The sequence below is a fragment of the Poecilia mexicana genome, unplaced genomic scaffold (assembly GCF_051168715.1).
Source record: "Poecilia mexicana isolate PSO_F unplaced genomic scaffold, ASM5116871v1 scaffold_2, whole genome shotgun sequence".
Classification (NCBI taxonomy): Eukaryota; Metazoa; Chordata; class Actinopteri; order Cyprinodontiformes; family Poeciliidae; genus Poecilia; species Poecilia mexicana.
This window is the reverse complement of record NW_028263371.1, coordinates 21364513-21379742: the sequence shown is the minus strand read 5'-3', so window position 1 is coordinate 21379742 and position 15230 is coordinate 21364513. Positions and strand designations below refer to the sequence as shown.

At 40.4% G+C, this 15230-nt stretch overlaps 2 protein-coding genes across 2 annotated transcripts in view; both read right to left on the bottom strand.

Annotated features, from left to right (window-relative positions):
- Positions 1-4214, bottom strand: part of LOC106911470 (protein NLRC3-like) — a 30209-nt gene extending 25995 nt beyond the window's left edge. Inside the window, exon 1 of the mRNA XM_088003790.1 lies at positions 4121-4214. The gene's annotated coding sequence lies outside the window, so the exon portion shown is untranslated. The remainder of the gene's footprint in view (positions 1-4120) is intronic.
- Positions 4215-12525: 8311 nt separating this feature from the next.
- LOC148160588 (protein NLRC3-like) overlaps positions 12526-15230 on the bottom strand; it is a 40048-nt gene continuing 37343 nt past the window's right edge. The window contains exons 4-5 of the mRNA XM_088003813.1: positions 13421-13573; positions 12526-12903 (exon numbers count right to left, since the gene is read on the bottom strand). Coding sequence (XP_087859939.1) covers positions 12897-12903; positions 13421-13573 — 160 coding nt within the window. The 3' untranslated portion in view covers positions 12526-12896. The remainder of the gene's footprint in view (positions 12904-13420; positions 13574-15230) is intronic.

Below are 15230 nucleotides of genomic sequence, written 5' to 3'. Positions count from 1 at the left end.
TTTCAGCAAAGTTGAGCTGACTGTCCAGGAACGACCCAAGGTATTTAAAATTTGCCAGTTTCAACAGGTTAGCCATCGAGAGAAACTGGAACCACTTTAAAGTCTTGTTTAGATCAGTTAATTAGCTCTACATTCTTAAGATGATGAAAAATTAATAAATAAGACTTTGCGGTATTCTGATTTAGTAATGTAATTATATTAATTGTGTTACCACCCCCACGCCACTAGAGGCAGTAGCAGGCCCGAAAAGATTCAACTAAGGAGCAGATTTAGAAGTACACCGAAAGCTACAGAACTTGGTAAAAAAAAAAAAAAGAGGTTTGCTGAAGTAATTAAAGACACAAGTTCGAATCCACGCTGAGAGTGAAACTCATTCAATCAGTGCTTCTCCGCAGCTCTGATTGGCTAAGCAATGTAACGTGATCCTCTGCATTAAGTGATGGCAATGCGGGGCGCGTCATCACCACCATAGACATCAATACGTAGACGCCTCATGGAGCGCTGAGTCGTACGTAACAGCGTCCGCCATCTTCTATGTGGCAGCAGGGCGATCGGAGCTCCTTAAGTCCTGTGTTGTGTGAACTTATTTCAACCGTTTTACGAAACAATCTGGATTAATTCTCATTACCTTCCCCAGGTAAGGATGAAAGATCAGAATTACTTGACTTTGCAGCCAGAAATTCGCTTCTAAACAACCGAAAAATATTTCCTATGTAGCTAAATTGGCCCGAAATAACCGCTGATTGTTAGCTTAGCAGCTAAAGTTTTCATACTGTTTTCTAATGAGAGAGAGGTGATGAAAAACCGCTGTTAGAGGAGAAGTAAATTAAAAACCAGAGGATTTAGTGAGGAAAGATCAGTCAGGATCAGAGCTGGAGCTGCTGTTCTTCAGTCTGTTTCCAGCTCAGCTTCACCATGTCGGTATTTAGCTATAAAGATGCTACAAGTCAGAGCAAAACATGCTGAAAATGTATTTTTCTGAATGTGAAAGAAACATATACGAAACATATATTGTATGTTGTATGCCTGTCACAATAACAAATTTTGCTGAGCGATTAATTGTCTAAAAAAATTATTGCGATAAATGATAATAATGCCTGTGATTTCCTGCCATAGATAGAAACACTATATTTTCAAAAGAACACATAATACTGGAACTGATAAACTAAATAAACAAAACAATCAAAAATAAAAATAAAATTGATTCTCAGTCTTTATTAACAAAAAACTTACTTAAATAAAAACTAAACAACATAAAGCCAAAGTGGAAATAAATACTGCATTCAACCAAAAGAGTGCATATTATAAAGTATGTATACTATATTGGCCTTCAGTAATCACTAGATTTAAATAGAGAAGATGGGCACATCCTGACGCAATAGTTCACACTACACGATGTTTTGCCCCCATTTTGCCCTTATGACAATCATAGAACGTTGGGCGTTCCAAGATTCTCGCTGGTGATTTCGAAACCGATCATCCTGCAGTGTGTGGTGAGTTACGGTAGATCGTCGTGGCCGCTCCGATCTAGCTTAACACTGAATGTGACAGGTAGCCAATCAGAAAGCGCGGATTCTCCTCCTGCTTTCTGAGGGGAAATAACGAGGGGAATCCCGAACAGCTGACACGGAGCAACCCGAAGTCCAACGGACATCGGAGATGATATGTGGAAACAACATTAATGTTTATTCAACATTTCGTGCACAGAATATAGAAATGACAAGGGGAGGAGTCGGAGTCAAATTTCTACCGCAGTTGATAAACCCGGTAAGTTTTCAGCTGTTCTTCGTTAACTTGACATAAATGGGTTTTAATGATTTTCATTCAGTCAGAACTTTACGCTGACTCTAGCCACATGCATAACAGGTAGATTCTAGTAAAGCATTGATTAATGCCTGGTTTTAAAATTAGTTAACTGGACTTGTAGGCATTATTTTGTGCCCATGTGGCTGGACACCACACGGCACGATCGAACCTGATCGAACCGTTATACCTAGGATTTCTGTCGGCTAATGTGTCTCTCAGGTTTTGAAAATGGGCCGACAACTCGTGTAGTGTGCGCTGGACATTACAGTAAGGAAATGAGGAAGGGAAGGTCAGTGGAGAGCACCGAAGCTGAGCCTTTTTCAATCAGTGTCATCAAAAGAAAGAAAAAAAGCAGGAAGAGACGATAAAGCCGATAATTAAAATGAGGTCGATAGGTTTAATTTATCGTGCAATTAATTGATATATCGTTTATCAACAGGCCTAATTGTATGTATTTTCTATCACACTTTTGGATAATTTCTCTTTTATCCTTGGCTTTAGCCTGTGAACCAGGACATCTCACAAGTCATTGAGTTCTCCCAGTGTGACCAGCAGACTGAAGCCTGTGACCAGTGTTCCCAGTATAATAAATACATGTTTTATTCTTTCACTTTTTGTGTATTTTTAAATATCTCAATCTGAAGTATTAGTGTATTAATGTAGCTTATGTAATGAAATAAAAAATAATTTACTCTGTTAGAATTATTTTCACTCTTTGCTGTCAATAGCAGAGCTGACATCCTGTAAATTCTCTGGAAAAAAGTAAGAAAAATATGTAGTTTAATGTTTGACAATGACTGATTTATAAATCAAAAGTCATTTCTCAATAACGTATAAAAAATAAATACAAGACAATTATTTGTTTCTTGTCTTGAAATGTTAATGTACATTAAATTATAGAATTATGTAAATATATTCTTTAATAAAACACTGTAAATATGTGTCTGTTCATCAATGTCATTATAAAAATTATCAGAATCGTTTCTATCAAATAAAACGTTGTGCTCTTTATTCAGAAATGTTCCAAAACAATTAAATAATCACATCAAAAGTTAGAAACGCTCTCTTTAGTAATTTCTTTGATTGCCAAATATATTAACGTGTGTGAGAAAATGTGTCAATGGCAGGTATTAACTTAAAATACTTTGTAAAACGGGACTTTATAAAGTTTGGTCCATTTACTTGTATTACCTTACTGGCACATATTCCACCTTCAATGTGGCGGACGCTGTTACGTATCGTAGCAACGGGCCGACCCGCTCCATGAGGCGTCTATGTATTTATGTCTATGATCACAACTTTATACAAGTGTGTCTTTACCTCTGCGGCAGAGGCACCGTCGAACCCCTGGGGTTCGACCGAACCCAGGATAAGAACCACTGGCTTAGAGCAGATCTCATCCCTTCAGAGGAACCAACTTTACACGGATCTGACTGATGGCTAGAAGAAAAGAGCATGAACTGAAGCTCTGCACATCTGAATCCTGGGACAAGATCAGACATGCAGATAAATCACTGTCTTCAGTTTCTGACTCTGGAGAACCACAGATGGATTAGGGATTAATCTGTGAGACGCTGAACCCTGAAATATTCCTCCACTCCTCAGTGGAACAATAAGACCTTCATGAAAACAGGAAACAAACTATTTCTGACGTTGAACAATAATGAGAGGATTAATATATGAACATCTCGACCTGCAAAACAAAACAAAAAACTAAATTTTTGATCCAAAATGGCCGACGTCCTGCAGGTTGTGGTAAACGGGTCCAATAGTAATTTTTATAGGTTTGATGGTTTTTTTTTTGTTTTTTTATTATTTTGTTTTTTTTCAGGTCTAAATAACAGCAGATGTTGTTTTAAATACTCTAGGGGGCGCTGTATTGTTATGTCACCATAATCAGTTATTATTGATCAATAATTGATTGAAATGATCAGCTGTCCTCTGTCACCACAGACTGACTCAATCTGGATTTAAAAGCCCAGAGAAATCATCTCTGATCAATAAATTATTGACTTCATATTAAAATATTTTCCATCCACCAACCAGAACCCAGATATCTCAGCCGGGCCACAAACACTCAGAACCTTCTGGTACCAGTTTGACTCCACTATGAAACTGGAAGCAAACTCAGCTGGTTCTCTGGGTTACAGATGAAAACTCAGAGAAAATCAGAGTTTCTGACTGAAATCAAGAGCTGCAGCTCTGCATCAGAACCAGAATCAGGCCCAGTTCTGGTTCTGGTTCTGTCCAGCAGCTCAAAGAGAGAAAACCCAGTCAGGACTGGAAACCAGTAGAAAGTGGAGTTAAAACTCACCTCATCAGATCTTTGCTTCTCCTTCTGTTCACACAAACCGAGTCGGAGCGAACAGGAAAACTGGACCTGATTCTCCAGAACTCACCACACCTCAACCACCTGAGGCTCCGCCCCCTCTGACAGCAGACATGTGTTCACCTGTTGAAATGACAGGAATCCTGTCTGATCAGTGATACCAGGAAATAGATGTTTAAAACAACAAGTTCACAGTTTAAATGTTCTTTATGTTTTAAATATGTTTAGTATTTTTAATCAATATTTTATTAAATTAATGGAGATTTTCAGTTTTACCTATGAAAAATTTTAACCAACAAATTTCTGCTCAGAAACTCAAGAGCAATAAAACTAATAATAGTTTCTGCTTCTAATCTGAACCAAGAACCTTGAAATGTTGAAGTTTCTCCACATGTTGACACGACCGTCTGATATGTTAACATTATCAAATACAGATTTTATTAATTTATTTAATCGTGTTTAATGTTGATAGAAACTTTCCATGTTGATTCTCACCTGAACCTCCTTCATTCCTGAACATAATGTTATTTTAGCTTTGGGCTCTTTTAGCCTGGAGGCTTTAAGTTGTTTAACTGGTTTGTTTCAACTGTTTTCCAATGAAGAAATTAAAAACCTGCTGAGTTACAAACAGGTTTTAATCACTGTAGGCGTTTACTGGAAGATGTTTATGAGTTTCTGTCTCTGATGTGCAGGAATGTTTCCTCGTTCTCCAGTTTGTCCTCGTTCTCCAGTTTGTCCTCGTTCTCCAGTTTGGGTCGAGGTTCATCACACAGACAGCCTCACATTTAACTCTAGAATATTTTGCTCTATAGAGAAGTTGATGGTCGGCACAGTGACTTATATCTGGAAAATAAGACCTAAACTAATCATTTCTCTCCTATCTCCTCCCTTTAACCAGCTGGTAATATAATAATTTAAAATGGAGAAAATCACAGTGTAGAAATGACCTCACTGCATTTTCTAACAAACTATTTTATATCTTAAAACTTGAAGGTTTTATTTCACCACATTAGAAACATTTTTACCAGATAGTTTAAGTTTTGAGTCAATATTTAGCTAAGAAACCTGAATATGGACATTAAATCTCCAGTTTTTTCTCTGCATGGAGGAGATAAAAGGAACCAGCAGCAGCAAAACTTGATCATGATTCTCTGAAAACAAAGCCTGATACAAAAACAAAAACCATATAAAACAGTGAAACACGAGGACGTTACAATGAAAACCAGAGTATTTAGAAACCTGACATCAACATACACTGTAAAAATAATTTACTGTCACAAAATCAGATTAAACTTTTCCTGTTTTAAGAAAGTTAATGTCAGGATCTCGGGTTGTTTGGTAGTTTTGTAGTTTGATTCTAGTTTCATGATTATTTTGTGTTAGTTTTTTCTTTTGATTAGATCTGTGTTTCTGTGTTACTTTAGTTCAATTTTTAGTGTTTCTAGTTAATCTAGTTTTATTATTTTTCACATTTTTAGGGCTAAATATATTTCTGTTACCCAGTCTCTCTCTCTCTTTCTTTCTTTCTCTCTCTCTTTCTTTCTCTCTCTCTCTCTTTCTTTCTCTCTCTCTTTCTTTCTCTCTCTCTCTCTCAATGGAGTGTCAGCATGATTTTTTTTTCTTTCTCCTTTTTTCTGTAAGGTGTTTTGAACACTTTTCTCTTCACACAGTTTCTGGTTCTCCTGCTGGTTAGTCCAGCTACAAAGATCATCATCTCAAATGAACCCCGTTTATTAAAAATGATCTCCTAGTTTCACCCATAAAGATGGTTTCTTTAGGTTGTAAATCTGTGTTTCTTAAACATGTTGTGTGTCAGAGAAGGAAGGTTTCTTGTTATCCTTAAGGATACAGCTAATGAGCTTTAATTTTAATTATATGGTTCAGGGCCGTGCAGAGACCTTTGGAGGGGCAGGGGCTCAAAGTTGAAAAGGGCACATTGAACAAGATCTTAAAACACCATAGCAACAACCCATATTAATCAATAATTTAATTGGATCCTGCTATGTCATTGCCATCATGTGGGGACAATGTAAAGCAAATGTAGTTTATTTTCCCCAACAGGTTTAATGTTTCTGCTGCTGACAGTCCTGGAGGCTGAGCTGATCTGAGACTGAAGCTGTTAAACAGAGCAGAGGAGAGAAGGTCAAAGGTCATGAAGTTATGAAATAAGCAAATTTGCTCTCATTTTACTGATTAAGCCCTAATAATATCTATTTAACCTCTAGAATAACTTGGCTGCCGACTGATTTATAGATCAAAAAAGCTCAAAGGGGTTAACTCTATATCATCTTTGATGTTAGCACCTCTGAGATCAGGAATTGTAAGACTGAGATATCAAGGCAATTAAAACTCAGTAGCTGCTGGTAGGGGCCATTCAGGGCCCTCCAGACATCCAGGGCCCTCCAGACATCCAGGGCCCTCCAGACATCCAGGGGCCTCCAGACATCCAGGGCCCCTCCAGACATCCAGGGGCCTCCAGACATCCAGGGCCCTCCAGACATCCAGGGCCCCTCCAGACATCCAGGGGCCTCCAGACATCCAGGGGCCTCCAGACATCCAGGATCTCGTAGAAATGGTTGAATTGTAACACAGACCAAAGATCTAAATCTGTAAAATTCATTTATAGAGAATGACAATGTTTTTCAATTTTATTTAATGCATTCATCTGAGAAAAAACATTTTACATTTAAGTCATCTTGATAGTTTGATTGGCTACAATATGTTGTAATCCAATGTTTGAGCTGCTTTGTTCACAAATACATCACAGCAAATAACCAATAATCAGTGATTGATTTTAAACTCGCCAATAAACCTGGTCTCCCTCTCAGAGACTTTATCTATATTTAAACATGTTAGTGATGCTGAGGTTCTTAGTAGGAAGAGTTTCAATCATGATTCTGTCTAAGGCCTCATATTACCTTGGACCAGCCCTGCAAGAACAGCCGCTGTGATGCACATCTCTGAATCTACCTGGAATCTACCTGGAATCTACCTGGAATCTACCTGGAATCTACCTGGAATCCCCCAGTAGCCCTATGTCAGGCCGTTGATGCTTTGGGGACATTTTGATTAATTTAATTGTGACATGTTTGGCTTTATGCTTCGTTTCTAATTACTGCTACAGTATTTTCGCTGATTGTTTTGTGAACTCTAAATGGGCCGAATCTTCCTTTAACACTTGAGGTTCTGCAGTAACTTCTATTCCAGCTGCTCACCTCCAGTCCAGAGCCCATCAGCAGCGGCTTTAACCCGCCTGGTAGAAACGTTATGGAGAGGCAGAGCGAACAGAGAGCAGGTGGTACCAGGTCACCCTATCGTCAACATCAGACCTATGATTTTATTCACAAACAATGTATTTGGTTTGTGAATAAAAATATTTTTGCCCATAATCTGATAGTTAGAGGCTTAGATCCGTCCTCCTCCTCATCCTCTTCCTCCTCCTCCTGCTCACCATGGACACGATGTCTGAACAACATGGAGGCTCTGCGAGTTTTTATTAGACTGAGGGAAGCCAGACTAGTTTATTTTGCTAAACATTATTGCTGAGGGGCACAAGCAGGCCTTCTGACATACAGATTTAAAAAAAAGAAAAACAATAGCAAATTGGAAGAAAAAAAACTCATAAAGGGCACTAGGGGCATCAAGGATAAAAGGGGCAGGGGCTGAAACCCCCTTCGCCCCTCCCCCCCTGCACATGCCTGGTCCAAGCGGCTCTAATAAAGGGAAGGTTATTATTGGTAGATTATTGATTCATCAGTTTCTCCGTCTTCTTCTTCTGAGGATCTGTCCTCCAAACGAAGCAGCTTCAGATTCAACATCTGGATCCAGGAAGAGGAAAGAAAGGAGGAAGTGATGGTGTTGGATGTTCAGGTCAGCCTGGATCCTCAAACATTCAGTAAAGATGTTCAGGATCCAGTTAAAGAATCAGGGAAGCTGAATCCAGAGAAACTCTGACATTTGATCAGCGGGAGGAAACAACATGGCTTCCGCTATCACCCGTCTGTTTCACATTTAAAATTAACTCTTCTAAAGCTGCTAGGAATCAAAATTCTGTAAATCAAAAACGTACCATCCTGAAACTGTGTTTTCAAGAATGTTAATCTGAATTTGCATAAATATAAAGGAATAAATATGTTATCATATGTTTGTTTTATGTCTTTACTCTTACTTACTGTTGAGGAAAATTAATATTTTTAGTGTTTAAAGCAGTTAATCTTACGGCATGTGAAAAAGGCATATTGACCATGGCCATTTTGAACTATTTCTTCATTTAGAACAGGTTTGTGTTAATGATTTAAACTAAAACTCGATGGGTAAGTATTAAACTTACGGGGAGGAAAATACAGATCAAAAGGGAACTATCACTGAGGCTCCTGTTGTGTTATCAGAAGGACAGGAGGCCATAAAATTAGCATCTGCAGGAAGGCAGTATCACTTGGATGAGCGTGGGGAGAGGGAAGTTTTCATGGAAGATCAAAAATTTTTCCAAAACTAACATCTGGGGTGGTGTAAAACTGAATACAACATAGAATGTTTAAAACCACTAACATTTAATTTGCAAGACATTTTTCTTAGTTACTAATAACATGCTCTGACTGAAAATAATTTAATCGTAGTTATAGAATTACTAATTTAGTCAGTGATGAATCTATTTTGAAATTGTATTATCTGTTACTATATTGGAATCAAATGGAAATTGTGTGAATGGAAATGTTTTGTTTAGTATTAGAAAATTGCTCATGTTTATGGTGAAAGGGTTTTGGATAATGACTGTGTTATTTTTTATACTCAGGATTGAATATTATGTTTCATAGGTTAGAAAAAGGAATTTTACCCCATTCTGTCCTGTTGATTTTATGTGTTACTTTTGGTTTACGCCAAGACTCATTCTTTTGAGGTGCTGAAAGCAGAAGAACAAAATTAGGTTTGTAGAGATAACCTTTGCTGGAACTAGTTACAGAATTTAAGTTTGTTCCTGAGAATCTATGTGGGGAGAAAAGCGGGAGAGATTCCAGATTTCATAGCTATCTGTGAAATACCTTTCTCTGTTTCTCTTTGCCCAGATAGCCTGTTGTTGCACAACCTTCCCCCCCTCCTCTTCTTCTTCCCCCTCTCAGAGGAGGGAGATGTGCTCCCAGCTCTCCATCTAACGAGTGAATTGAGTTTCCTAAATCTGCCGGGATTTACCCTGTCCAGAACTGAAGTAAACTGTTTAAGCTGGGTGCGAGAAAGACTAGCCTGGTTTCTGACGACCTCCATCCAGATGTCCCTCCTTTTTCACCCTGTGAATTAGCCAGATTGAGCAGCCCACAATCAGCTAGTTTCACAGAGCACACCTGTTAACGGTCGCTCCTTCTCTTATTACAACTTGCACTTGTTACTGAACCAGGTTGGTTTTAGTGACTCAGGCGAGTCCCAAGGGTGTTGTTTTGTTTTGGCTAAAAGCAACCTATAAAACATTTTCCACTTTCTCCTCCCAGAATCAAACTTCATAGCTATTTTGCAACCATCAAAGAACTTTAAGGTGACTCATTAACTGAATGTCCACAACATCTTTTAGATTTCCTTAATACTAATTATTTTATTAGTAAGGTAATTTTGCAAGGGTCAGTACAGCTTAAATCAGTAGCAGAAATAATCAAATAAGTAAAATCAATAACCTAGCCTATCTTTCCCTAATGCTGACACTGTGAACTAAAAAAGGGAAACTTTGAGAGAGACGGACGGAGTTTGGCATCTTGAACCCCAGAACTGGCCTGATGATGAAGGAGGTGTTGCAGCAGCAGGAGGCTCATAGCGCTGATAGATGAGGGCAGATCTCCCTGCAGGTCTGATGAGTTTCCATCTCTACTTCGATGGTGATGTCACACAGGACTTGGTTGCTGGCAGGAAGAGTACTGAGTCAGAGCGGCAGATCTCGGGCATCAGGGTGACTTCCTCATGCGTGTAGCGGTCCTCAGCTTCTTGTCTTGCAGCTCTGTAGCTCCTTTCTCCTCGTCTCACGATCTTTCTGGTCCATTGAGATGTAGATGAGCTGGTCTCATGGAAGGAACACACCAGTTCTTCCTCTTTATCTTCTTCTGTGCCTCGGTCTTTGGGGTCTGAACCCAGCTGATGAGAGAAGTGCAATTTGAAGCCACATGTTGCGGGGCTAACGGGTTGGTCCCCATGTGCAGAACAGTCTTCGGCTCTGTGGCTCCGGCTCTTCTTCAGCTGCAGAGTTCTTTGTCCATCTCGATCTTGGCTCGAAGCTGCCTGAAGGATCCAACCAAAGGTTCCTCTTTTGGACTCACCTTATATGGGTTTGTCCACCCTTTTGGTGCATTTGCAGTGGCTAGCTTTGTTGCTGTGCCTGTCTCATTGGCTGACTGCTTGGACCGATGATCTCATATCCATCACCGTCTTGGAGACCTTATGATCTGATGTCTGTTCTAATGACCCCGAGATGCTCAACAGCTCTCTTGTGTCTAACCTTTTCTTAGGAAAGTTTAAGTTTAGCAATAAAGGCCTTGGTCACCTCCGCTCTCCTATCAGTTCCTCTTTCCCCCTGACTTTTCACCTACCATCTACCTCCAACACAACATCAATAACCTTTAATCACAGTTACACATTTTACACCATTTCAAGTTCAATGTCAAAATCACATTTATAACCTTTTAGTTTCTCTGAATTAGCATTCATTTATAACATAACTATTACTTATTAGTTACTGTCATGATTGTGTTTTTGTGTTTATTTTTAGTGTTTTTTATGTGTTCAGTTCGCTTCCTGTGACTTCGTCTCTGCGTCTTCCCTATTGATTGTCTCCCAGGTATGTCTCGTTTCCTTGATTACCCTGTGTGTATTTAGTCTCACCTGTTGTCTGTGTTCTTTGTCGGGTCCTTGTCTAATGTATGTCAGTAGTCGTCCGAGCTCTGCAGTCGAACTGTTAAGTCCTGGTTAGCTTAGCTCATAGTTCAGTCTTCGTGTCAGACGCTACCGGTAATTAGCCGTGTGCTTTGTTCTCTGCCGTGCTGCCTGATCTGGACTGTTTGAGCAACTTCATCATTAAACTCATCATTTTCATCTACATCCTGGGTCTACCTGCGTCTCTCCTCACCACCACCCACCACTGCTTATGACAGTTACTCTTATTATAATCATAATGTGAGGTATTACAGACACTTCTGAAAAGAAACCAAGAATAATCCATTATTCTAATTATTTGATAACAATTTACATTTATTTGTTTTATCTGTGAGTTCTTATAAGAGTAAGTGTAAATATTCTTATAATCAAACCAACATCAACCATTGGTTAAACCAATATTAATTATTGGTTAAATTACAAGTCATTATTAATTTAAGCATTTTACTCTGGGTTTTATCCAATTACTCAAAATGTTTAGATTTTATTCTTCAAACCTTTAATGCTTTGACACAAGGATAAGTCTCAACTATTCTTATACTTTTGCAGCCTCGAAGCTCACTTCCTCTTTCTTCAGGAAAGACAGAAATGAAAGAGCTACTAAAGCCACATTAGCAGCATTGAATTAAATCTCCCGTTTATTGAGCGTCTCTGCGCAGTGCAGCAGATTACCTCATCATGTAGAGCCGCTTCAAGGCTGGATGAGGCCTGGAGCAGAATTTGACTGAGGAGCCCTGTTGGGTTAAACTAATCATTGTTTTATCATTTTATTTGAGTGTTTTATCTACATGTGTTCAGTTACCTAACTGACTCTGACCAGTTATCTATAATGTAATTTCCTACTCACGGGGTCCATCTGTTTTGTTATCTCAGCATTGTTCTACTGAAAAAGGTCATCATAATAAAAGCCAGTTCCCAAGCAGAGGAGAGCAGAGCTCACCAATCTTTGATCCTGAGCGGATTAGAGGTTGTGGATCTCTCCCTTTGCAAAGGAAGTCATAAACCCTCATTGGTTTTGTGTCTGGGTCTTTACAGGTTTTGTGCGAATCATAAAAACCCCCAACAAGCCCCTTTTGTTGCTAAAAACATCAGCATCTCTAACAGCTTCTGTGTTAAATTTAATCTGGGAGAAGCGAGTAGTTTAACTGGCCAACCTAAAAAGGAATAAGTCATGATCGCGGTTTAATAATTTGTATTTGTGAACAAATGGAGCTCAAACTCAAGTTGTTGGAGTTCATTCACTTGTCTCTGTGCTCCACCAGGTCCGTTTACCAGTTTCAGGACCCGACTAGAACCCCTGAGTGTAAATCACCTTGAGAAATAATGAGATTTGGTTTTATATATAAAAACAGGCTTTAATGCCGAAAAATGATCAAATGTTACAAGCCATACATGTCATACAAATGGAAGAGAGAGTTCTAACCACCGTCCAGCACTGGGCCACACTGAGCTCACCTTACAGATGAAACCAAGAGAGGCAAGGATTGTAGCGCAAGTTTGGCTTTTTATTCTTTTCTGCAATCTGTGCACTCCAAGACTTGTGTAATCAGTTTCAATCTGTTTATGTGTGACTGCCAGCAGTCGCACATAAACATGGCAATGTAAGCTGCAACATGTACGTGTAAGCAGATAAAAGAGGCTAAGAGAGATTGAGGAAAAGATAGAATCTACAACAATCCAAAGAAACAAACAATATCAGACACTAAATGACAGACATGAGAAAATAAACAGGAGGAAAATCTTGGAGGTCAGAGGTCATCATCAGGATCCAGTCAGTCTCTTTAGACTCAAACTGCTGCAGCTTCAACCTCTGAGGATCAGCAGGACACAGAGACCGTTCTCTACTTTACAGAGATCAGAACCTGCAGAGAGAAGAAGGAAGGAGAGATCAGATCAGTGAGTGTTTCCAGCCTCTCCAGCAGCAGTCAGTGACGCAGCACATCCAGTAGATGGTTTCCAGGCTGCAGTCAGACTGATCTCAGAGCTGTGACCAAGATGAACCTGATCAGTTGTTTCCTGTTGAACTGAGAGAACAAGCAGATCTGAGATCAGATCTGCTGCTGCCACAGTTTGATGAATGAGGACCACTGTCTCTAGACATGTTGGACGGCTGGACGCTGGAGTCCAGCTGGACGTCCTGGAGACATGGACACAGCAACAACACTCATCTTCACACCAACACAAACACAGGAACACAGCAAGCTGCTGCTCCACTGATTGGCTGATTGCTGTCTCTGTGTCCAATCAGGAAGCCTGAACCATTCTCCTCCCACTGAGAAGCTGCAGCTTTACTGGGAACACTGGAGCTTTGCTTTGATGCTAACTGGGTTTAGTTCAATATGCTGACAGCAGCTGGACTCACTACAAACATTTACTTACTCTAAAGTCTTTACAAAACGCTTCAGCTGCTGAACATCTGAATCCTCCAGGTTGTTTCCTCTCAGGTCCAGTTCTGTCAGATGGAGGCTGTTGGACTTCAGAGCTGAGGCCAGAAAATTACAGCTGATCTTTGACAACCTGCAGCTCTGCAACCTGAATAAAGAATAAAAGATGAGCTGAAGCCAACAGGATGCAGGTGAACCAGTCCAACAGAACCAGTTAAAGATTCTCATGAATATTAAAGCCAACAAGCTGCTGCTTCAATAAAGACCTGCTGACTTCAGAACCAGAACCAGAACCTGGTACTGGGTCATGTTGTGTTGGAGGATTTTAGTCAGTAAAATCATTCCAGGTTCTGATCAAAGTGTTGAAGCATCAATCATTGATTATTGATTTGTTCCTGTCAGATTCCAGGAATTCACTTTTCTAGACTGGGTTGAATGACCTTTGACCTGCTTGACATGAGGGGGATTTCTACACACTGGGGGTCCGAATGCTGTCCTGTTCTGACCTCAGGTCAGCAGGTCCAACTCAGTTACAAATAACTTTTTAAGTTCACAAGACAAAAATATTTTTTTTTAATTTGAAAAAGGTTTTTAAACAAAACGTTTTGTTTTTAAAAAATAAATCATTACAATGGACCTTACCACAGGGGCCGCGTTTCATTGGCTGATGCCCATTTGACGTCACAGCGCAGCTACCACGCGCTTGACCGTGTCACAAACAAAAGCTACAGTAGTAAACACATGCTAAGATGGACTAGCAGACCACAATCTACACAATCAAAGTTTTTGCGACAGAACTCAAATAAGAACGGTTCTCCACTGTCAGTGGGGAATCTGTTCAGGCGATGTCAGGCATCCTGATCGTATTTGTGGAAATAAAATTCACAGATTTCCCAAATCTGAAACGGAATCCCTAGCTTGGATCAAAGCTTGTGGACGACCGCATTTGCAGCTCAACCGTCGTAGGATCAATAAAAACAAAGGAGTGTGTGCTGGTGTTGTCATGAGGTGGGGGTGTTGGTGGTGAGGAGAGAACGCTGAGACCCAGGTATGGTGATAATAATGACGGTTTAATGACGACGAAGCACACAGTCTAAGGCAGGCAGCACGGCAGGAACAACTAGCACGCAGCTAAGCACCGGTAGCAACTGACAAAATGGACTAGACGAGACAAACACTAACCAGGACTTTACAGTTCTACTGGCGAATCACACGGAAACATACACAAACCAGGACTTAAACAGTTCTACTGGCGAGTGCTTCTCCGACGAAACTGACAACGACAATAGACAACAATAAACACGACGAGGATCCGACGAGGAACACAGACAACAGGAGGGTTTAAATACACACGGGGTAATCAGGGGAATGGGACACACCTGGGGAGCAATCAACGGGGAGGACAGGACAGAGACTCACAGGAACACAGGACTGAACACAGAGAAACTCAAAAATAAACACACAGAAACACGGAACCTAACAGTACCCCCCCCTCAAGGGCGGATACCAGACGCCCACAAAAAAAAAAAATCCAAATAAACACAAAACAACCCAACAGGGTGGGTGGAGGGGCGACGGAAGGAGGGCAAGAGTCCATAGGAAAACAGTCCAACAAAAAACTACCCAACAGGGTGGGCGGAGAAGGCAACGACGGCAGGAGGGCTAGAGTCCAGAAAAAACAGTCCAAAACAAAGAAAACAACCCACCAAGGTGGGCGGGGAGGCGGGTCCGGCGGGCGGCGTCTCCGGCGCAGGAACCGGAGTCCCGGAGGCGGGTCCGGCGGGCGGCGTCTCCGGCGCAGGAAC